The sequence below is a fragment of the Diabrotica virgifera genome, chromosome 6 (assembly GCF_917563875.1).
Source record: "Diabrotica virgifera virgifera chromosome 6, PGI_DIABVI_V3a".
Lineage (NCBI taxonomy): Eukaryota > Metazoa > Arthropoda > Insecta > Coleoptera > Chrysomelidae > Diabrotica > Diabrotica virgifera.
In genome coordinates, this window is record NC_065448.1 from 220411722 (window position 1) to 220437794 (window position 26073).

At 33.3% G+C, this 26073-nt stretch overlaps 1 protein-coding gene across 1 annotated transcript in view; it reads left to right on the top strand.

Moving 5' to 3' along the window:
* LOC126886711 (zinc finger E-box-binding homeobox 1) overlaps nucleotides 1–15256 on the top strand; it is a 151702-nt gene extending 136446 nt beyond the window's left edge. Inside the window, exons 3-4 of the mRNA XM_050653713.1 lie at nucleotides 7425–10695; nucleotides 11194–15256. Of these exons, the coding sequence (XP_050509670.1) occupies nucleotides 7425–10695; nucleotides 11194–12310 (4388 nt within the window). The 3' untranslated portion in view covers nucleotides 12311–15256. The remainder of the gene's footprint in view (nucleotides 1–7424; nucleotides 10696–11193) is intronic.
* The last annotated feature ends 10817 nt before the right edge of the window (nucleotides 15257–26073 follow it).

Sequence of the window (26073 nt, forward strand, 5' to 3'; positions counted from 1 at the left end):
CCTCATGCAGTGAGAAAAGTCGGCCATTGCAGTGAGAAATATTTTTTCTCACGGGTTCTCCTACGGTTTTCCATATATATCGCCAGTTCCATGGTAGCATGCACAATACAACACAATTAATCTTGTCAAAAAAATGTGTTGAAGAAAAACTTTACAGGAATAACCTTTCAAAACTGTTCAAAAATAACTGTTAATTAGAATTTTAAATAAATAACGTAAGTATATAAGTTTTAAGAATATTAACCTTTAACTACACGCGCTGGCGTATTTTGTACGCCAGATATAAGAATTCTACTGCAAATTTATTTAAAAATTTAATTTTTGACCTTGTTTATCTCTCTAACCTATCACTGGACTGTGCTTTACAATTTGGTTTTAGTTTCATTATAATCGGCGTTCTGGGAAGATCGTAATTTACAGTATAGTATTTGTTGTTTCCGGTGGTGGACAATATATGCCACGATTATATTAATATAAGTCGTAATATAAGTATATATTTCAATTGTTTTTTAGTTAATATGGCACAAAATATATTTTTCTTTATAAACAATACTTTTTCTCCTGTAAAAAATCACATTTCAAAAAAATTTGTATTAGTAATTTTATTTATCATGGAATCCAGTTATTCCATGATTCCAGTTATAAATCCCAATTGGCTTACTGGGAAGGAACTCCAAGTATTTAGTGACGCCGAATAAGGTTTATAACAAACAACTACGTGTATTTTTTCAAAAAAAAAAATAAACAAGTCCGCTGTTTTTAAGTATATTTTCTTGTGGCGTATAAAGTACGCCACGCGTGTAGTTATGTTATAACTACACGTTATGATGCGCGGGTAGTTAAAGGTTAAATACCTACATGTATATGTATTGTATTTCAATTTATGCATATAATATACCTAAAAGCACCTAAATTATTTAATTTTGAAGTTTGAACTCTTGACAAAACCGCATCCGTAGAAAAAGTACCGTGTACAACACATGAGAAAATGACATAAGTATTTCTCCCTCGCTTGATTTGCGGCCCTCGCTTCGTGCCTCGGCTCGTGCCAACAAATTTCTGCGGCCATGAGAAATATGTCTTATTTCTCACTTGTTGTACAATATACTATTAAATATTTTTATTTTATTTTATTACTCATAAACAATTGAAAAAATGCTTACTTTCGGGTTTAATTTGCAATGTCGTTTTTGTTTATAATCATTTTTTAATTTAGAACATCTCATAGAACAGAGCAAGTTTTGTCAAGAAAGTTGTTCGTTCAACGTTTTCATCTACAATGCGTAGTTTTTTCACAATATTCAAATAAAAGTCGCTTAATTGCTTAAATGTTAAGAGGAAACAGTAGCGATCAACAGGTAGCGGAAACGCGTTCCAAGATTGCGGCTCTAATTTTGAATATTTTTTCGAGATATCCAATCCAATTTCGAGATCAATATCCAATGCCTAGATTTTGTGTCATTTTGGAACTACTAAAATTTTTTATTTCATTAGTAGTTCCAAAATGACACAAAATCTAGGCATCGGATAAAAAAGTTTATTTGAAGAAAGTGTATTTTTTTGTTCTTAATGGCGGTACAGGCTGGTTTTTTTAATATTGTATTTTATTACAGAGTAATTTCCACATATTAATATATTTTTGAAATTGGGCTCTGTACCGCCATTCTTTATTATATTACGAATACGTGTGCCAAATATCTCGAAAAAATATTCAAAATTACAGCCGCAATCTTGGAACGCGTTTTTGCTACCTGTTGATCGCTACTGTATCACCTTTAAAATACCATGACGCAGTAAAAATTTCGATACCCTCGAGATGCTAAGCCTTTTCTATTGACTTCCCCCAGATATTCAAGATGAAAAATAGCGGCCAGTAATTTTTTGCAATTATTGATCTTTCTAAAAATACACTTTATCTCGGTGTTCTAACTATATCACCTTACGGTTTAACCACCATGCGGTGGTCTTCCAGCTAGTTTCTACTTACGTCTTAAAGAGAATGACGTACTAGATTATCTTCATGACAGACACAATTAAATCCAAAAATATGTGTTGTTTACCACGAAAAATGTTAAATTTCACCGAGGAATTTCTGGTCGGCACCTCATAGTCATGAGTTATCTCTGATTTGTATATTTGCTCATTTGGAATGCTAAACACCCACAACATTTACTAAAATTATTGGTATTCAGATTTATTTATCATTGTATTAAAAAAATTGGAGATAAAACGAGGCCATGGGAAGAACCTCGGTGTGACTTTAGGCGATTGGAGTTGCGTGTTTTATTTACTCTAATTATTCACTTTTAATATGTATTATTGAATATTATATCGGTTACAATCCTCCTTCATAAAAAGGAGATAAATTGGATATTGAAAACTATAAGCTCATTAGCTTGCTCAATCACCTATACATCTTTACTCCAATACTGGCAAGGAGATTGGAAGTAAAACTCGATTTCTATCAGTCAGAAGAACAAGAAGGTTTTCAATCAGTCCACGGGTACAAACGACCATCTGCAGTGCCTTAAAACCCTAGTCGAAAAGTCTATCGAATATAATAGACTACCTGTTCTTATTTTTGTTGACTTCCACAAAGCATTTGACACAGTCAGTGGAAACAGTTGCTATTTTAAAACCACTATCAGAACGCAGAAAAGACCTCAGGTATCCGAATATTATTTCAAATATTTACGAAAATGCGATAAATGTAAACCTTCTTTGCATGACTGAGAAGATATAAATTGGCGGAAGGGTGCGGTAGGGAGACACTTTCTCTCCAAAACTATATACACTCACTGGCACAAAATTCCGCCACCCAAAATTTTTGATTATGTTTGACAATTTATAATTTTATTATTTGTGCTCCGATTTTTCATATTCTTGCACCAGTCTGTAGGTACATGTATTAATATCGTTTGGTATTATTCCGGTAACACAAAAATTTTGCTTGCATGGCATTATACAGGGGTGAAGGGAAGCGTTCTATTTTCTCCTAACTTTAAAAAATTCTGTGGAAAAATGGATCAGCTGATTTTGTTTCATAGTCCTGTCATATTATTCCGGAGGCATTACTAAAATTTTGTTGTTTGAATTATCCGAATATCTCTTTTCTTGTAAGAGCTGTACCATTTTTTGTAAATAAAAACACTGATGGACTCATAAAATAGAGGTTGGATTGATAAGATTAGAATGGCTCGCATGCAGACCAGATCTCACTCGTATTGAGGATTTATGGGATGAATTAAAAAAAGGCTATTCGCCGTCATTCTAGGCCTGTAGAAAATTTGGTACAGTTATAGCATGGCCCTGATAGAGGAATATCGGGCTATTCCCCAGACAAGGATAACACATCTTTTTTCGATACCAAACAAATTGCGAACAGTCGTTGCTGCAACAGGTGGACATACCCGCTATTGAATTGTTTTGTTTTGTTAATTTTAGTGCGTTTAATATTTTTAATTAAAAAAACCTTCAAAGCAGTGTTTTGAGTTACAGCTCTTACAAGAAAAGAGATTTTCTGATAATTCAAAAAACAAATCCTTAGTGATACCTCCAGAATAACACCAACGGAGTATGAAACAAAATCAGCCCTCCACTTTTTCCACAGAATTTTTTAAAATTAGGAGAAAATACAACGTTTCCATTCATCCCCGTATAATGTCATCTAAGCAAAAAAATTTTGTTACCGGAATAATAACAAACGACATCAATACATGTACTGTTGTGATCTTACTTCTGAAATCTAATGATGTTCTCAGATGTAATTTATCTTAATTAATTAATCAATAATTATCTCATCAATCAAACAGATTAAATACCAATATAGTGTCAATCTCAGGGCTAAATTATAATATCAATTACTTACTTTCGTGGCTTCAAAGTATTTCTCAGTTGATTCCTAATCGGGATAGATAAAAGAGAGTAAAATAATACACACATACGGATTTCAATTAGAAATTATAAAAATCGTTTATTTTATCTAAATGGCAATAACTGCTTAATATTTCTTATATCTTATCTTTCTATCTTTATTTAATACAATAGTTACAAAAATAAGAATCTTATTTCTTTTTGTCTCCAAATTTATTTTATTTATAATGAACTATTATGATTTATCAGTAACAAATTGATTTAGGTGTGATGAAATTTTTTTAATAGTGATTGTGTGGCTCAATTTTCAATGTGGTATTTAATACACAAACCATACATTCATGTCATAACAAATTAGGCTGACCTTTACTGATGATTTGACAATGTCTTCACACAAAACACGTTTCCTATTGGCTTGGGTTGCGATCCAACGACTCGTCCAAGTCTTCCAGTAATGCCTCGGCTCCTTTGAAAACTACGCCTCGTACAGCACTCGTTCCTGCCTTCTCCTGATGCCGTGTTCCACCTTTTTTAAACACTTCAACAAACCGGGATACTCTAGACTCCTGGAGTTATACACTATCTCCTCTCGGCCTATCAATCGTTCCACGATATCTTACTTTTTAATTTTCAAAAACAAAACTAACTAACCCGGCGTTTCACTTTTTTGTACACTCTTCTCGAATACTGGACTTCGCCTCTCGATCGCTCAAAACACACTGACTCTAATTGCTCATTCATTCTCCTCCTTCCAAAATACCCCTTCCAGTATTTCAAAATCAACCAACCCCAAGCAACTTTCAATTATCCGTATTTACCAACACAAACTTTCCTTTTTCTAAATATCTTAATGGATTGCAAGAAAAAATAATATTCCCCATTTCAATTTTACTTTCCACATTAATCCTCTTTACAAATTTAATAACCTATTATCTTATTTACTAGAATATGAGTTATCGGTGGTTATTGACAACCTTTCCACGAACACTTTCTTTTTAAACATCACTCTAATTGTTTACTTGAGTCGTATTGTTCCTGGGGTTCGTAAACACTTCTCCGAAGCACTTTCTTAAAAACTACCTATACAAAATTTGTTTTTTACAGGGTGTTCCAAATTTACATGCCCGCGGTCGAGAAAAACGAAAACCTTTATTTTTATTTGAATTTTAAATATAACTATAGACTTTTATTTCTTATGTCAAATAGGAATATAACAGTACCTACAAACTGTCCTCTGAAGATTGTGTTATTATTGTTTTTAATTGTCTCCATCCCTCCTCCGCCGTATCTTCTTTTCTGTTTCGTTGAGTTTTATTTGGAAAGCATTTTAATATCCTTGTCTCTTTGTTGGACTTTTGAATCCTTCAACATTCCATTTTTTAATTCGACCATTTTGTCCCTTTTGCCACTGTTGCAATTTTCTGCCGCAAATTTTGCTCCCACACATGATCTGACACAAGTGAGGCCTATAGAATCAAAACCTGCTAGATCCTTGTCTTGAAATTTTGGCAGGAGGCAAAAAAAGCATTAAAAATGTAAATGTTCCAAAAATTATCTGGCATTTCTCAATCAAAAGGGCATCAATAAATATCATAAAATGACACACTAATTTGTCATTTTTCTGCATGTCCCTTACATCTTCAGAAATTTGTACCTACTTTTAATTTGGATTTAGCAGAACGAAAATATTAGGATTTAGCAGGTTTTGATTCTGACGGGCTCAAGTGATCTGACTAAAAATAATTAGGTAGTTGAACTTATTTTTTTAGAAAAAATCATAGTAACTTTCAAATTTTTACTTATACTCCCACGCAAACATGTTTGGAATTATTATGTTAATTCCACCATTTAATGTATCTTATGAAAATGTTCTTAACTCCACCTTATTAACCGTTTATCAGGTTCACCTTGAATTATAAACCTTTATGTAAAAATTACCTTTCTCATTTGCTTCTACAACTACAACATTAAGCGATATTTTTTGTTAAGAGTTGTCTTATCGTCGCCCCTTAATTTCTTGTAATTTCGGAATTATCTGTTCAATGGAAAAAAATTGTCGTTGTTGTTTTGAAGGTATATTTTGCGAAGATAAGGTCATGTGTTCTGCGAAAAGTGCATATTCAAGTAGTAGTATTCAAAGTAGTTAGATAAAAATGCAATAATTAGGTTTTTCTTTGGCTATAAAAATGATATTTTTAAAATAGTTATAATTGGCTTGTTGCGGTATATGTCTGTATGTTTTCATATGACGTAAATCGTATTCAAATCTAAAATCCAGTGTATTCCTTTTTGTTACTATGTTTTGTTTTTAAACCAGGAGGAGTAAACTAAAACGACAGATTCACACCCAAGAAAGTCACTAGGAAAATCACTAAATACATCTTCTTTTTTGGTTGATCATATCGGCTTTTGATGGTTATCCATATTATATTATACCAATACGTCGCTAAAGAGTTCTAAAAACAACCGTTTTTTATATAAAAGTAGACTGTACATCTAAAAATTAAATCAATAACGCAGAAAACACAAAAAATCGCTGATATAACTTAATTAATCTATCAAATGCCAATAGTGTCAAAATTGAATAAATGTCATTAGATCAAAATTTCATAACAGTGGATTAATTACCTGGGGTTGGACCAATGACAAACTAGCATTACAGCGCGGTAAATTTGAATTAGTCCTCCTGGTTTAAAAACAGACCATAGATAATTTCCTGGTGAATTCTAATCTTCTATTTTCTATCTTCTATCACCTAAAAAGCTGAATTTTGGCGTGAATGTCGATTTCGGAACTCCAAAAAAAAACGCAAAAAGGTTTGCCACTCCTACCCCGGGCTTCTTCCTAAAACACCCTACCGTAGGGGTTGAAACGGAAAACATATATTTACCAATAATCTGTATGTCGTCGAAAAAAATGTTTTAAACAACAGATGTAGCTGAGATAATTTTGAACAAAAATGTTGATTAATACTTTTTGTGTAGGAAGAATGAACTGTTCTCTTAGAAACAACGCTTGGAGCGACCGGCGATTTAGAATGTCTTTGTTTTTGTTTTGTGAATGTTTTTAAATAAAATCTGTGTCAACACGACGGTAAATATTTTATATGCCGTCATTGATGTCTTCTAATGCCGCTTTAAACATCTCTTATGAGCATAATTAAAAAGTAGAGGGGATAGTGCACATACTTGTCGTATACCTCTTTTTATAGGTATCTCGTTAGATTTTTGTTAGTCTACTCGTATTAGGTACGTCTTTCTGATATCGGTATAAATTTGTAATGACTCTCACATTCTAATCATGTCTTTCTGTATTCCGTAATATTGTTGCAAGCCTTCTTTGTTATATTTTGTCGAAGGCTTTCTCAAAGTCAACTAGACATATGAATACGTCACAGTTTACAGAGAAGCGTCTTTGTTGTAAATAAAGCCCTCTACTGCCAAAGCCTTTTCTAAGTTCCAGTTGGTTTCTTGTTATTTTATCGTCTAGCAGTCTAGCCTTATACCGTTATTATTCCTAAACAACTGTTTTTCTACATGTTAATTTTTTAGTTTCAGATATGGAAACACCTGCGTCACCAAATGATATAACCAAAGAAGCAGCCAACAAAAGCGACTCGGGAATATTCTCCTCTACAACGAACACCACCATCGAACCCACGGACAACTCAAAAGCCTTCGACAGCGGCGACAACCGCAGCGATTGCTCATCGCCAGAACGCAAGTACTTTTGCCCCATCTGCGAAAAGATGCTGACGTCGCAACACCAATTCACGCTCCACATCAGATCTCACAACAACGAAAACGAAGTACAGGATATAGAGAAGGGGTATACTTGCAGAATCTGTTCCAAAGTACTCAGTTCCAACAGCAGTCTAGACAGACACGTTCTAGTTCACAGCGGAGAACGACCATTCCATTGCAAATACTGCGGAGACACTTTCACAACGAATGGCAACATGCACAGGCACATGAGGACTCACTCGCAACGAAATGAGAGCAGCTACGAGTCTGACGGTAGTGTGGACAGTGGCAGTTCCAAAAGTACCGAGTTCAACAACAACAAAGTTGAGAAAAATAAACGGAAGAACGAAAGCATCGATACCTGCGACAAAAAACCAAAGCTACAATTAGATATAGATACGTTCCAGTGTCCAGTATGCGAAAGAAGCGATTTTAACTCACCTCTCAATCTCGAAGCACATTTGGAAGATAATCATCCTGATTATCCTACTAAATGTCATATTTGCGAAGAACCTTTTCCTAACAGCAAACTTTTGAATGCACATAAAGAAGCAGTCCACGAACACGCTACAACCAAACAACCTGTCATTGGTTTCAAAGATCTTACGTTCGTAGACTTCTCGAGCAATAAATTTCCAGACATTGCTCGAAGAGAATGCGAGATAAACTTACACAAACCTTCCAGTGGCCTAAAGTTCCAATGCAAGCACTGCAACAGAGCTTTTCCGTGTTCGAACTCGCTAAGTATCCACGAAACCAGCTGCAACTCTCCAGTATCTCTCCAAACTCCAAACATGAATGTTTCTCAACCTGATATACGAAGAATGGAGTTCTTCAACAGACTGAACCTCGTTGATAATTCTCCGGAAAAACCAAGCGTTACAGCTTTGGCGTTTAACAAACTGAAAGAGCATTTAGACAGAGGAGTGGACAACACCAAAGATCTGGCTGATATTCAGTCTATATTATCTAATATTAACTTAAAGAAGCTACAGACCAGTCAGACGGACATACATCCACAAACTCCTAAAGACATTCTAGAAAACTCTAATGATTACCAGAAAATCGAAGAAGAAGAATCTCAAGACCTCTTTGCCGTAGAATTTAGAAAGATGAAATTGCGGGGAGAATTTCCTTGTAGGTTGTGCCCTGAGGTTTTTCCGAATCTAAGAGCTCTAAAAGGTCATAATCGAAAGCATTTAGTAGGAAGTTCCAACGGAACTTACTATTGTAACATGTGTCCATACTCTTCCATTGATAAGAATGCTCTCACTAGGCATATGCGTACGCACAACGGAGATAGACCATACGAATGTTCTATTTGCAACTATGCTTTTACCACTAAAGCAAACTGTGAACGACATTTGCGCAACAGACATCTGAAATCGACCAGAGAAGAAGTAAAGAAATCTATAATCTACCATCCATCTGAGGATCCAACAAATGAAGAATTGAATAAACTGATCTCAAAAGATGATAAGAAACTCCTACCGAATACTCCTACCGAAGAGAAGATGTCATACTCGATGAAATTTTCAGACGTACTGAATCATAGTCCTAAGTTAAAACCAGAAATTCCTCCCATGTTTCCTGATCTACAAGCACTAAAACCTTCAAAACCATTCCAAAGCCTTAACGACATCAATATTATGCGATCTGACATTCCTAGACCTCTTAAAGTTCCAAATGATGTTCCTTACATGCCACAGTACACACCAACCTTCCAAAACAAAATCCAAGTTAAAGATATTAGTGCTTTGAAGGTCAATAACTACGACAACGATTCTGATGACGACTACATCGAAGAAGAGGAAGAGGAACAACCATTAGATCTGGTCTTAGATTTAAGCAAGAAAAAATCTCCAGAAGTCACTCCAAAGATCGACGACGACGAACCACAAGACCTAACCAAAAAAGCGACTCCTCCAATACAACAACAGTTACCTTTGAATATGAACCAAATCTTTGCCCAACAACTACTGAAATCTCCTCCAAAAATCGATCCAGCGGCTTTATATGCAACACAACTGGCACAACTGTATGGCAGAAATTTCTCCCTTCCAAGTTGGCCAGGGCTTCCAATAAACCCTCTGTTTTTCTCAGCAGTCCATCCCACTCTTTCCCAAAATACTCAAGAGTTTAAAGAAAGAATGCAACGATTTCAACTTTGTGGAGGTTCCATGATATCCGAGGAAATGAAAAATTTACCTTTACAAAGACCTTTCCATCCCTCTCCACCCTATCCTAATGGCTTTAGAATGGAACCCAAGCCAGAAGTAGCTCTGGAAAATAATTACTCTACTCCAAAGAAGCCAGAAGAACCGTTGAGTCTTAACATCGATCCAAACTTTCACGATAATTTAACCAAATTACAAAGTCCGATTCCCTCGAATAAACCAGACCTAATGCACTCTCCAAATGCTGTTAAAATGGTCATCAAAAATGGTGTCCTAATGCCAAAGCAAAAGCAAAGAAGGTACAGAACTGAGAGACCGTTTACGTGTGAACACTGTTCAGCTAGATTCACGTTGAGATCAAACATGGAGAGGCACATCAAGCAGCAGCACCCACAGTACTGGTCCCAACGCCAAAGAAACGCAGTGGGCAATCCTGGTAAAAAGCCACATATGGGTATTAAGCCTAACTACTGCGACATAACCATACCGAACTACGACTTCAACAAATACCAAAAATACGAAGATACCAAAGAATTGATTAGCGATAAACTCAAATTCTCTCTTTTGTCTCAACAACTAAACAGAACTGAGTATAAAAAAGAAGACGACGAAGATTGTGCTCTCGTTATTGACGAAAATGACGAAAAGCCAGATCCGAAGATAGAAGAGAACAGACATGGGGAAGACGAAAGCCTCCATAAGCCTATCAAAATTGAAGAGAGTCCAGACCTTGTACCTGTGTCCCGGCTTCTCGACAATGCTTCTCAGCAGCAGTTCAAGGAATATTTTAAGAGAGATGGAGATGAACAAGAGGTTGGATTAGCTAGCGAAGAAGATGAAGAAGGACTTGTTGCCAGCGGTAGCACCAGCGAGGGAAACATATCAGGAACAGATGAAAACAAGTAAGTTATTTGTGCTAATTTTTATTGATTTCATGTAGTCTTTTATTTTTTTTATTTGTTTATGCTGTATTAATATACCTTTATTCCATTTTTGTAAAACACTAGCAGCGTCATTGGAGAAGGGAAAAGAGGGGAGAATGACAATGACTTATACAGAAGATGACACAACTTGATGCTAGATGAGCTAGTTTGAAAATATAGTTAAACGGTGACTTAGGGACTGTTGCTAGCATTGTTGGCAGTTTCAAGCTGTTACGCACTCATAATTTGTAGGCTTCTGAGTCTTCAGTACCTATAGCTTGGCTGCAAATATAGCTTGGCTTGCTTAGCAAATTTCCAGGGATTTTTGAGCATTAAAATTTGTTGCTAGTAGTTTAGTTTGAAATATTGTAGGATCATTTCTAAGATCTGTTGGTAGTCTGGCATTAGAATCCCTGTTCCTACCCTTTTCATATATTTTCAAGTATTTTATATTAATTTTCTTATGTTTTGTTACAGATCTGAATCTGAAGTGGTCCAGCCAGTCAAGAAGAAATCAGCATACTCACTGGCACCAAATCGTGTGAGCTGTCCTTACTGTAGCAGAAAGTTCCCCTGGAGTTCCTCTCTACGTCGTCACATCCTCACCCACACGGGTCAAAAACCATTCAAGTGCAGCCATTGCCCTTTACTATTTACCACCAAATCCAATTGTGATCGCCACTTGTTACGAAAGCACGGCAACGCTGCTACAACTATCCCAAACGATACATCGAACAACACCAACTATTTGATGAGAAATGTTCCTGAGCGGCCGTTCAAATGCTCGAACTGTCCCAGCAGTACGTTTTCTACTTATTCCAATTTAAAGAAGCACATCAGTTGTAAACATTCCACTAACGCTCAGGGAGACGATATCAAAGCTCAAGGGTATGAAGCTGGAAGCTCAGAAGACGAGAAATTACCTAAGGGTGATTGGGATAAACCACCAGTGTACAAACTTCCCGATTCTATGGTTCAAAATTCCGATCTCCCCTACAAGTGTCATCTATGTGAAGGCTCCTTCGCTGAGCGCCAAGATGCTCTTGATCATATCCGAGAAAAACATATTTCGGAGTATGCTCTACTCATGTCCAAAAATGCTCTCGAATCTGGTAATCCTCCTCAGGAGGAGCAAACTACTAATGACGACGACGACGTAGAAATCCGCGGGAAATTTCCCGACTACTCCAACAGAAAAGTGATCTGCGCGTTCTGTATGCGACGGTTTTGGTCCGCTGAGGACTTACGGCGCCATATGCGCACGCACACAGGTGAAAGACCATTCAGCTGCGACATCTGCAAGCGCAGGTTCACACTAAAGCACAGCATGCTGCGACACAGAAAGAAGCACAACGTCAACTTCGAACACGACGCTACAGTGAGTGACGAAGAAGGCAACAACGGTTCTTCTCCGTCTTACACCAAGAGCGAAGCTAACTTCCCGCAGAAAACAGACGAGTCGGACGGAGCCGAAGGTGCTGATCTGATCAGTAATTTGCTCGGTTTAAGGGGCTCGATAATCGACAAGGTTTTGGCCGCTTCAGCGGACGATGCAGCCAAGCTACTAGGCGTCAAGAATGGCGCTAAAGAATAGTTGAATTTTACTTTGATATAGTGATTCTACTTTAGGTTTTATTTGCGTTTGGGAAGGAAATGTTCATGTATATAGAGGTGGTTGTTGTAAGTAGAAGTGTGTTATTTTCTTAATATTTTTATGTAAAAATTGTTGATGATGTAGTCAAGGGATACTAGAAAATTATTTGTGATGATTATTGATAAAAATCTATTCGTATTCGATACGTATATAGGTATAAAAATAAAATTGGATATTAGTATTTTAGTAAATAAGTAAAAAGGCAGTGAAACTACTTAATTTTTTGTAAAAATGTATAGCAAATATTTTATTTAATATAGTAATCTTATTTAAACAATGATTTTTAATTATGTTTACTTTAAATTTAGATTGTTACTTTTAGTTTTTCTTTAAAAATTCACTAATCTGACACTTAGTGTGGATAAATACCTACTTGTTTTTTCATTACAAGAAAGATTTGTTTTAGTAAAATGGTCATTTTACCTCGCAATTTGCACATAGCCCGCTAAGAAATGATTATAAATCAATGGTACTACTCCATAGATTCTATGGTACCAATGGTACTACTTCTATTATGCTTCTCTTGAAGTTTCTAGTGTCTTTTTGAAGAAATGTTTCCTTCTAAACCGGTCATAGGCCATTTAGCAGTACTGTGACATCTGCATATCTCAGGATTTGTCATCAGCTATTCCTCATATACCTTTTAGGTCTTTCAAAAATCCCTATAAGATTTTTTCAGCTGTTTTTTGTACTTGCCTAATTAAATTATTAATATTTTGATCATAAAATAAACTTTCAATGTTATTTACTATATTTAATAGGAATTGGCCAAAATTTTAATTTATAATCGTTTATTTGCAATAAATAAACGTATTTTCGATTAATACCATGGATTTTTCCTTCTAAATAAAGTAGGTAATATACAAATGCCACAAGTAAACAAAGAAACAATATTACTACTATATCACCTTTAAAAAATTCCCCATGCTCATGGTTCTCTTAAGAGGATATGCGCAAAATTTTGGTCAATGCTATTTAAATGCATTCATTTTTTTTAATCTTGAGAAAACTAATAAGTATTTTTGAAAAATTTGTTTATTTTAATAAGTTACAGGGGTGAAAATAAGAAAAAATTTAGTTGGATTTTTAATTTCAAATATTTCATTCAAAAGAAACTTTTTGTTTATTCTAAGGGACTTTCGGCCCTCGGTAATAATGTGATCTTTCATTCTGATTTTAAATTTTTCAAAAATATTTATTAGTTTTGTCAGGATTCGAAAAAAAATTTACCTGTTAATAACGTCCAATATATGTTGATAGATTTCAGTAGGTCAGTAATTGAAGTTAAAATCAGTAGGTCTACTGAAAAATCCGTAGACCTGGTAACCCTGAACATTATAAGCATTAACTCTTTAAACTCCTCCAGTTTTGTGACGTGGGACTTGAGCTGTCTGAAATGAAAACGTGTTTTTAAAGGTATTTTAACGTCATTAATCTTACGTATTTAAAATCACCTACAAAAGACGTTTATACGACGTAATGATCAAACACGTGTATATATTCAACCAAAAACTGACGTTTCCTCGACGTTATTAACGTCACTTGGTTGCCTGGGATGTTCCAAACTTGATTTCTAGAACTTGTTTTGCACATTATCATGTTTTTATCCATGGCACTTGCAATGACATTCAATTGCAATAAAGAAATTTGACTTGGTGGAACTGTGATGACATAATTGTCATTGACATCCTTAACATAAGAGGGAACTGTTATGCAACCACTGAATAATTTTTGGATGTATTAAACCCACTTGCAAAGTCCGAGGACATAATGAAAATAATTTAAAGATTATTGCATCAGCCTCACGTTCGGTAGTGGACAGAAAAGGAAAGATAGGCAAAAAGGACGGAGTCTAAAAGGTAATGTTCATGAAGGTGGCCTTATGAGTCAGCTGTCAGTTGTCGGATCATAGTTTTTATTTTTACTCTTACTATTTTACTGTTTTTTGTCAGATTTATTTTGTCGATACCGGTACCAGTTTTATTTGAACATTCCTCTAATTTAGATAAGTACAAATTATCCTTTGCCTTATTCTGGTTTGATTTTATACAAAACCTCTTCAACTGTCTCATTTAATTATCATACCAGTTGGTTTTTGTATGGGTATTGCTTGATTAGCTAAAATTTTCCATGATCTCTGAAAATTACCTACTAACACGGGCACTGTGCCAGCTTCGATTATTTTATTTAAAAACATGGTTTTCTTATAAATTATTATAAATATTAATCTCACTATTTTTTATAGTGTAAAACAAATGTTCCTTGCTATATAATATGGATGTACCTACTGGACATTTTTCCTGATATACCTAATACCTAGAATATCCAGTTTTATTTCTTAAATAAGTAGTTCAGTAGCTCAAGCGTTTTTAATTTCAAATCTGTAATGTTGTGAACGTTGTTTGCCTGTAACTGCAAACAGTTTGAGTTTTGAGATACTGAACTAATATTAAGGGTGTATTTGCAAAAAATATTAGTGTTTCAATGAAAATTGTTACAATTTTTATATTGTTTGGATATAAAAAATCCCCTTATTTATTTTTAAACGAATCTAACCTCACCTAACCTAAAAATATTGTTAATTTTCTTAAATACGTTAAAACTGTACTTCTATTGGCAGATATTTCAACAAAAAACACAAATAACAGCTAAAATAACATGCAATATAAAATTGAAGCAATACTCTTACATAATTTTGGAAATGATATCATAGATATATAATACTCTAGATTGCGCCCTGCGATCTTAAAATGGGTGACGGTTGCGACAGAGATAAATGAGCCTATTTGGTCGGTAGTCTCTTTTTAATTTAAGGGGAATATCGAAGACGTGAATATCCCACTTTATCGAGTAAATGTGTTGACAGTTCAAGCGGGTGGTGACGGGAAATGGTCTTTGGTCTTCGGACGTGGGTAATCGTGGTTCGAATCCCATACCAACTTTACTTTTTTTATTTTTATTTATACAATATTGCGTTTATTAGATATTTTTACATCTGAAAAATGGACCTAAGTAAATCTAGCAGATAATAAATGTATGTATAGTAAGTTAATATTGGAATACATAATTTGTGAACTGCATAGTAAAATAAAAGTCATTCGTTATTAATATAAATTCGTCCTTATTCGAATGATGTGAATGTTTGTTTTGCTTCTACTTTTTTAAAAAATTGTAACAATAGTTTCATAAATAAAAATAATGTCTTATTACCTACTTATAATTGAATCGGTCATTTCAAAAACAGCAAAGTCCACAATTTTCAGAAACTAACTTTTTGAGAGGAATAGACTCCTTTAAGATAAACGTTGTGTGCAAAAACGACACCAGTCCAGTAAAAACATTAGCAACAAAACTGCAATATAACTCTGAATTTTGATGTCATCCATTTCATCCATCTTTCGACTATTAGTTAGTTTTCTTTGCTCTTCTGTAAAATTAGGAATATGTGACTCATGTTGTTTTTGAAATGACCGATTCAATTAATAAATCGATGGTACATTATGTTGATATTAATTATTGGTAATTTTTTACGAATATTTTTAACAATTACTTTATACTATTCTACAATTAACTTATTAAAAAAATAACATTGGCTTTTATATTTTTAAAAATCTATAGGTACCTACACAGTTTTTCTTATTTGTTATATATTTCTTTGGATAGATTTACTTTAGAGATGTAATAATATTTAATAAACGCAATATTGATTAAATAAAAAATAAAAAAAAAGTAAAGATTGGTACGGGATTCGAACCAGGATTATCCACGTCCGAAGACAAACGACCAGTTCTCGTCGCCATCCGCTCGAACTGTCAAACCATCTAAAATACTCGACGACAGAGTAGGATAGTGACGTCGTCGATACTCCCCTTGAATTAGAAAGAGACTACCGACCAAATAGGCTCATTTATCTCTGTCGCAACCGTCACCCATTTTAAGATCGTAAGGCGCAATCTAGAGTATTATATATCTATGAATGATATGAATTTTTTGTAAATGTACCAGAAAAATGTGAGGTATCCCCTACATTTTATTGAAAATATATAAATTTTTAGTTACTTATATGTAAAAAAGTATAGTACAATTTTATTTTTGACTGAGTTAGACTAAGGTCTTTTATGCCTCTAGCGTAAAGGTTTCCTTCTTGAAAATTATTTTATTTGTTACTTTGATTTTATACTGAAAGCCTTATTTCTACTGTAATCTTAAGTGTATATAAGAGTAGGTTGTTCTCGAAAAAATATAGATACTAAGATATTTTTGTCTAGTCAGGTTCATTCCAACGAATAGCATCTAATGCAAAAATATATATGTACTTGTTAAAAAATGTGTATTATAATTCGATTTACTTAACATTCCTTTACGATTAAGCCTAAGTTACTTTTGAATATATATTTTTGTACATAAAACGATAATACGGTCTAGGTATACCAAATATAATTTATTTTCTGTTTGTCGAAAGAACGACTCGAGCGTTTTCGACGAACTAGCACCGTGTCTTACGTACTTTGCCTTAACATATACACATGTAGTCAATCTAACGATGAAACATGTATTGTGTAATTTATAGTAGCCATAGACCACAGAACGATAAGCTTATGCAACCATACAAATAAAGGGCTTTTCGTTGCCGCCATATTTTTCGTACACTTGACTTATGACGTATAATATACTTCATACCTACGTCATTGATTTTCATCAACAATGGCTTAGAGCGTAGTATCTCCACAATTAAATTCATTATTATAATAATGTATATTTAATTATAATAATAATAAAATCATAATAATTGTGGAGATACTACTTTCTCAGCCATTGTTGACCAAAACTAACGACGTATGACGTCTATTATATTATACGTCATAGATCAAGTGTACGAAAAACATGGCGGCGATGAAAAGCCCTATAGGTGATGAAGATGATCCGCCAAGTGTCAAATTTCATCCGATTTGCTATTTTCATTCATAGTCTAACAACTTGGTCATTTTTTTAGACCATTCAAGATTCATAACTTATTGGTCCATTTTAGCAGACCGTTCAAGATTTTAAAACAGTTTTTCATATTGGAAACTGAAAATATGTCTCATCGTTTGATTGTAATACTGTATATCGAATGTGTCTTACTTTTTGCCTTTAGGACTAAAAATGTAACTAAGCAATACATTATTTTATAGAAATTGTAGATTTAGTACACTTTTCTAGATATATTTATGCCCAAAGAGATATTTTTAGCAAGAACTGCAAGAAAGTATTGGTAAAAATAATTATTTAAAATGATTTTTAGACTTGCTGATACAAAGTATTTCCCATACCTAATTTATTGATGATTTTCAAGGTGCAGCGTAACCAGCTAAAAGTTTATTTTTTTGTAATATTTTTGATATTTTTGATATATCTAAACGCTAATAATCATCGTTTATTTTGATTACAGTGGTTAATTGGCATATGTCATTTGACATATGTCATTTATCATGCTGTCTCAGCCATGTCTTAGCATATATCTGTCATGTGTCACATTTATTATCCTCAATAAATGCTCAGTAATTCGCGATGATAAGTCACAACGAAGACCTCTCGTGGATTTCGGCGAAACTAGAATCGAGTGTTTTTTCAATGGCAAACGCTGAGCGCACATTCATTTGAAACAAGTAGGTAATAGATATTCATTATTTATTTTTATATATTATTTTAAATTGATTATTGGGTTATTTAAAATGATTAACATGGAATCTTCACGTTTCAATAAAAGTCGGTGTCGATATTGTATATAAAATTTGTAAAAAAAAAACATGTAAAAATAAATAATGAATATTACCTACTTGTTTCAAGTGCATGTGCGCTCCGCGTTTTACAGTAAAAACACCCTCGATTCTAGTTCAGCCGAAATCCACGAGAGGTCGTCGTTGTGACTTAACATCGCGAATCATTTGTCATCCGCAAAATTAAATTCCGACAGAGGGCGCTCAAAATTTCAAAGATGGACGATAACTCTAGGAAAACAATTCATTTTGTCATTTGACCTCACAGTTCTAAAACGTTAAATTAAAATCATTTACACGAGTGTTTTGTCAAAGTAACCACTAAGTTTTGCCTCTAAGACATCTTATAGGTTAAAGACGACTCAAAATTATGTTTCATCTGTATGCATTCATTAAAATTTGATGCTAACTACTGATTTGTTTTTACCTTTTTTTTCATAAAAAAATCTGGCCCCCCGATAATCACACAGCGTTTTAAAAATTATTAATCTATCTTAGAATTTCTAATTTTGTTTTTATTTGAGTTAATAGCTACACTACAATTTATTTTACACCAACAGATAACAATTTTTAATTAAATAAAAACTGCAAATTAAGTAGGTGAATTTATTTTATAATAATTCTGTTCTGGAAATTATGAGGTGGTCGGAATATTTTGCATAACATTGTATATTCTATATACAGAATATATACTACATTTTATTTATTTATTTAAATTTGCAGTCGCTTAAACATTAAAAAATACTACGTTTAATACAAATGTTAAATTAACAAAATGTGTAATTTGGCATTGGTTAGTTTACATCATTATTTAGAGTCCAATAGGAATGAATACTGAGGAACACTGCAATAGTTTTTTTAAGTCGAAATTACACAAATTAATGACAAAGTCAAATGTTTTCCTAGAGTTGATGCTTTTCAAATTCGCCACCAGGCGTCGCCGTCTCAATCTGTCTATCTGTACAGTAGGTACGCTTGTATTTTATGTATTTTTTCTTTTTGTTAATTGGTTCAAGGATAATGTTGAAGCATTGAGGTTTGCCAATTTAAAACAACAGACAGAAAAACAATTAGGGACTCTGTAGAACATACTGAAAAAGTTAAACATTATTGAATAGAATACTAATTTTTGCTTTTTTACAAGTGTAAATTAGCATAGGCTTGTGTTTTATCTAGTCACAAAATAGATTTGTTTGTTAAAATTGTAAATAGTTTGTAAATTTTCATTTGTACTTAAAAATAATATTCTGCAATTTTGCAACATTATTTTACAAAATTAATGTTGCTATATTGGAGCAAATATTGGAACAGAGTCCCAAACTATCAGATCGACCAAAGTGTATCTCAACAAATCAAAATTGTTTACAAAGGAATAAATTATTGTACATCTACTCTTGCCATTTTTCTCATTGATTAAATAGACTATGTTTTATACAATTATCTTTTCCTTCTTTGCACGAATCTTTTATCATTAACTCGCTTCAGATTCTTCTATTCAAAGTACCTATGGTTTATTTTTTAACCAGGAGGAGTAAACTAAAAAGACAGATTCACACCCAAGAACGTCACTAGAATAATCACCAAATACATCTTCTTTTTTGGTTGATCATGTCGGCCCTCAGCGCTAATCCATAAATAATATATTATATTAATATGTCGCTAAAAAGTTCTAAAAACAACTGCTTTTTATATAAAAGCAGACTAAAAATCTAAAGATTAAAGGAATAACGCAGAAAATACAAAAAATCGCTGATATAACTTAATTAACCTATGAAATACCAATTGTGTCAAAATTTGATAAATGCCATTAGTGTCAAAATTTTATAACAGTGGAGTAAACTTGCCTGCGGTTGGACCAATTACAAACAAGCATTACAGAGCGGTAAACTTGAATCACTCCTCTTGGTTTAAAAATAAACCATAGTACCTACAAATTATGTATTCAGAAATTTCAGAAAACCCTCTATGTATTCGCCTTAAAGGACTTGCAAAAAACTGGCAGAAATATCTAATGACTGTTCAGCAGTTTCATTTTTAAAGAGCTCAAAAGAATATAAAAATAAGCAGTAAGACAAAGCTGCTTTAGTTTTTAGTGTTATAACTTTGAGCTTCGCATTGTAAAATACGTGAGAAATTAAAAAAAAAATCGAAAACAGTGGTTCAATTAGAGTTTGAATCGTCTTCAATAAATATTAGCTCAGGGAAAAAAGATTTTTCTCAGGACTGTGACAAATTCAGCTATCTGATTTTTACTATATGAAGAAAACCTATACGTTTTCAGCATCGATTTCGGCGTCTTTTTTTAATAATTAACAATTTAGTGTAAAAAAAGCTGTAAAATTAATTTGTTGCTTCAAAAACTGAAAAATAAGGCAAAATATTTAATTGTTTATAAAAATTGTAATAATTAACCTACATATTTTTTATTGCGTCCAAAGTTGTGTACTGTGGTTTTTAACAAATTTTCAAAATTTCAAATAGATTTATCAATTAGTTTAAAAGTTAATCTATTTGTTTATTTCAGTGGCCTTTTTTGCAATAACATTATTCAGAAAATAATGAAGATATGGTAATTCTACGCATAACAAATGAAAGTCTAATGCTGGGACCACAGTAATGTCTAATGCCGTTAATTAACGCATTATTTGCATCACAGAGATGGCAAATAATGACTTAATTACATTAATTTTGTCATTACATTAAATTGTCATTACTTAATTACATTAAATTACGTCTAATTTACATTAGACGTTACTGTGGCCCCAGCATAAGAGTTAAACAAGTAGAATCAAAAAAAAATAAAAAAAAATTACAACGCAAAACCATTCTGTAAATTAAGGTTAGGTACCTACTTTTGATTTAATATTATATTATGCAACGTGCATTTAATGAAGGTCATTATGAAGCGAGTATGAGATAAGAAACGAGCCGTATGCGGCGAGTTTCGTATAGAGTACGAGCTTCATAATGATAATTAAATGCAAGTTGTATACACGATTTTTTCTAAGTATGATCATTTACAACAAAAAATATATATTCAGATTTATTAATTTTGTAACGCAAACAAATTAAGTAGTTTATGAGTTTGACAGTTTGTTTACTATTGAGAACTGTAAAAGTGCGAGTGCGCAACTTTGGGAAAAATAATAAATATCTAGGTTGATTTTTTATAAAAAAAGAATGTGTGTGTACTTTGTACGCACGTAAGAAGTTATACTTCTATTATATGATTATAAACGAAATTAATATACTTTTTATTTATATTTTATTTAAATATTAAATTAATTTATACTTAATACTTCTCAAACATTTTTATTAAAACAGTGCCAAAAATTAAAATAATAAAAAAATAAAACACACACAAACACATTAAAAATGCCACAAATGATTTCTGAACATTAATGGTCGGAAAAATTTTTAACTAAATACGTATTTTCTGAAAATAAAATTATATAATAAATATACTTACAATCATAAAATATATAAAAAAAATAAAAAAATAAAAGTTTCTATTGGGATTCGAACCAACTTACCACGTGGCTGGTATTTGCGTTGTATTGGGATTCACTCGCATTAAAACTGCGCCACAGAGACAGCTTGTCATTATGTGCGAAGATCGTCTAACTAAACAGATTAACCTTTTGACATTTTTAACTTATGTAAATCAAATTATTTTGATTTTGAATTGAAATGATTTAGAATTGAAAAAATACAACAAAACATAGGGTAAGAAGACAATATATTAGGTGAATATTGATAGAAATTTTGATGGTAATCAAATTATGTAAAAAAAAGTATTACATACTACTTATGTATTTTGGTAGGTTCAAGGTAGGTATCGGAGCCCGTATAACGACTAATAAATTTCGCAATCACTTGCGTCGTGCAAAGTGGCTATGTTCAAATATCATAACAAAATTTGATCAACTATTTATAAAACACTTACCAGTGAAAGATTCTTTAGCTTTGAATAAGCGAGATCTGCGGCACTCATACTAGGCACAGTTTGATGAGCTTTCACATTGGCATGCAACAATCATCTCTTCTATGTAAATAAGTCCAAAAATATAATATGAAAACTATTTAAAAAGGCAGTATAACCATTAACTAAGTTTTTGTTTGTTGTTTCTCTTCCTACAAATTTTAAAACGCAACAAGCATACATTATAACCAAACACAGTCCCACAGCTGTGCCACAGCTGCCATATTGGATAATTTTTGTCATGTCATTTGAACATCCAATCAGAACAAAGTTATAATGCGCATGCGCCCGGTCGCTAGGTTTTCCCATATAAAATTTCACCGTCATTACGCCCATAAAGAAGTATAACTTAAAAAACCATTCAGATAGCTAGATTTTGTCACAGTCACAAGGTCTTCTGTGCTCATTTCTGGTGTTAATTGCCTGGTGTATATTGATTAACCTACAGTTGACGCCATCTCTTGATAGCATAAATAAGTTTGTCTAGTTATATAACCTCAAAATATATGTAATTAACCTAAAATATTGAAATGTTATTAAAATTGTGAGAAAATAATGAAATAATATAAAATCGTAGACCTAATATAATACCTAATAGACTGCGCGCTTCAATCTAAAATTATTCGACCAGTGCGACAGAGAAAAAAAACCGTATTAGGTATAGGCATCTCTTTCTAGTCGAAGGAGTTTATCCAATGACGTTGGGTTTATCGACCACGTGATTTTCTCACTGTCGCCGATTTGCTAAACAACGCCGATTAGAAAGACATCATCATCATCATCATCATCATCATTGGCTCGACAGCCCTTTCTGGGTCTTGGCCTGTTCCAGGATTCTTCTCCACTCTGATCTGTTTCGTGCTTTTTTTCTCCAGTTTTTTTATTTTTAAGGTTTTTATATCATTTTCTATTTGTTCTAAATATCTCAGCTCCGGTCTTCCTCTTGTTCTTTTTCCTACTGGCATCTGTTTGAATATTTTGTTTGGTATTTCGCCTTCTTCCATTCTTTCTACATGTCCCATCCAACGCAGCCGTCCTATTTTAATGAATGTTATGATATCTGGATCCTGGTATATTTCGTATAGTTCAAAGTTGTACCTTCTTCGCCAAATTCAATTTTCTTTTGTGCCCTTATATATGTGTCGCAAGATTTTTCTTTCAAAGGTGGCTAGCAATGTTTCCTCTCTTTTAGTGAGTGTCCAGGTTTCTGAGCCGTATGTGAGTACCGGTCTTATTAGGGTTTTGTATATTTGGCATTTTGTTTTCCTTGCGACGTTGTCTGATCTTAGTTGCCGAATTAAGCCATGATAACTTTTATTGGCAATAAATATTCGCCTCTTCACTTCCTCTGCTACGTTATTATCAGATGTGACTAGGGATCCCAAGTAAGTATGTAAAGTTTTTTACCCTCTCAATGTTGTATTCTCCTATTGTTATATTTTGTGGCTGCCTTATTTCTGTGTTTTTACTTACCTGCATATATTTTGTTTTGTTCTGGTTGATTTTCAGGCCACTATTTTGTGCAGCTCGTTCTATTTGATTGAATGCCTCTATCTAATAAAATAGAATAGAAAGAGATGCCTATATCTAATACAGTCATTTTTCTCTTTCGCACTGATTGCACATTTTTACTCTGTAGCGCGCGGTTTAGGCATTATATGTCTATAAAATAAGTTTGTCGAGTTTTATAACCTCAAAATGAGTTTTTACTGTGTAACTAACCTAAGAAAGTTTTAAAAATTGCGATAAAAAAGTAAAATGATATAAAATAGAACAGTTCTTGCTGAAATGATCTTTTCTCGATATATTAGTCATAGTGAGGAAACCAAAAATCAAAATTGGGATAAAAGTAAAGCTTGTTGTAATCGACGCTACACTCCCGTTGTTGCTGTGAGATTTATATCAATGTTAGTTTAAGAGAAATAGGCCTCGATCCCGCGTACCAAAAAAAGTTCATTAATAATTAGCAAGCTGAAAATTTGTTAATAGCTTAACGGTGTCTAGTTGGACAAACTTTGATGTATGGGAACATTGGAACAGGGGAAGTTTTAATTGTGGAACGTGATTTTAATTGTGGAGCAGTGGCGTACTGAGCATGGTTCCGCGGGTTCCGTGGAACCAGGGCTCGGGCCCCGCAGGTGCCCGCTCTAACGCACTTTTTGCTTCTTTTGTTTTTAATTTGATGGGGAAATTTTGAACTACACAAGAACACAGTAGAAAATGTAACTGCTTAATAAATTTTAATGTTTTTGTAGGTACTTAAAATAAATAAAAACGAAGAATACCTATTCATCAAAAAATTTGAAAACAAAATTTAAATTTATTAAGAAACACAGGGAACGCTGTTGTAAGGTTCCTTACTCGTTTTACCTGCTTACCGAAGACCTTGTTTCAACACTTGTTTAAAGACTAACATCCGGCGCCAGTGCCTGCCTACACGTGCTAACTCAAACACTTGTATTTTTTTATATTAGCACGATCCATGAATAAGTTGTTGCAGGTAAACTACAGAGTTGCAAAAATTCGGAAACTGATCATCATCATCAATCAGCCCTGTGCATTCCGATGCTGGATATAGGCCTCCCCTCTTTCCCTCCACTGTCTTCTGTCCTGGGCGCTTAGAATCCAATTAGTTTTATTTCACGTTGAAATATTCGATTTGGAATTTGAAGAATACGAACCTATTTTTCATTACCTACAACTCTGCTCCTCATGGGTCTACAGACTTAGTATATACACCATATTTTTTTCACTTTTTTATAAGCTATATTTTTACTAAGAATATTTTTTTCGATAAAGTACTAACTTTTGAGTTATTTGCGAAAAACCGTCTCGAAACGTGTGCTTTTTTTGTTGAAAAATGAACATATTCACTCACAAATAACTCGAAAAGTATTGACTTAGTGAGAAAACTCTATAAAACTAAAGTTGCTTAGAATTAGTCAGTTTATCCAATTCCGGACTTATCTTGAACGTATGTTTTTCACCCCCGAGAAGTGTTTCCATCCCAACTGGAACCAGTTACTGATCTATCAGTACGCCACTGTTGTGGAGCGTGTCATCCTGACAAGTTAATGATTGTGTAAACTAGCAGGTTGTTTTTAAATTTATTCAATAGCAAACTTTATATACTTAATATACGAAAAAATGGTCGTCCGACAAATATGTTATGCATTTTAATAAGTCCGATACGTGTAGAACATGTCAAATGGCAGGAATTATACATGGGACGTTTTCGTAGTCTGACGTTCGAAACCTGTAACCTGTTCCACAATTAAAACTTCCCCTGTTCCAGTGTTCCCATACATCAAAGTTTGTCCGACTAGACACCGTTAGGCTATGAACAAATTTTCAGCTTGCTATTAATAAACCTTTTTTTGGTACGCTGGATCCAGGCCTTAAAACATTTACACGAGTATTTTATTTTCTGGTGCACCGTTTTATATTGTAAGGATTTTTTACACGTTCACGCTGTGTCTTAAAAGTGTAATTTTTTTGATACGATACGACTCATCAATGGATGAGATTGTGTATCAAGCGTTTAGCAATTCAAAAAGCAATTGGAGTGAGTTATTTGTAGATTTTAATCTCATATTACCTATAAGAAATATATACATATATAAGTGTAATGGTTAAACTTGTGAGAATATTTTTCTTTTCAGTTCAATGGAATGTATGCCATATTTATTTAGAATAATATTATAATTCAATTTGTGAAATATTACTGTGTATTACGCCAATTTACTGGTTTATTTTCAATAAATGACAATTGATGCTCAATTCTCTTTTTACTTAACCCCAGAGTAGAATACCTAAATAAGTATCTATGGGACATTCCACGAACATACGCCTGTTTTGGATTACTTCGACAACGAATATTTTACTGTGCAAAATAAGAAGAACGAAAGTAAATTGCAAATTACATTGTTGTTTATTGGAATAATTATTAGCGCCATTTACTT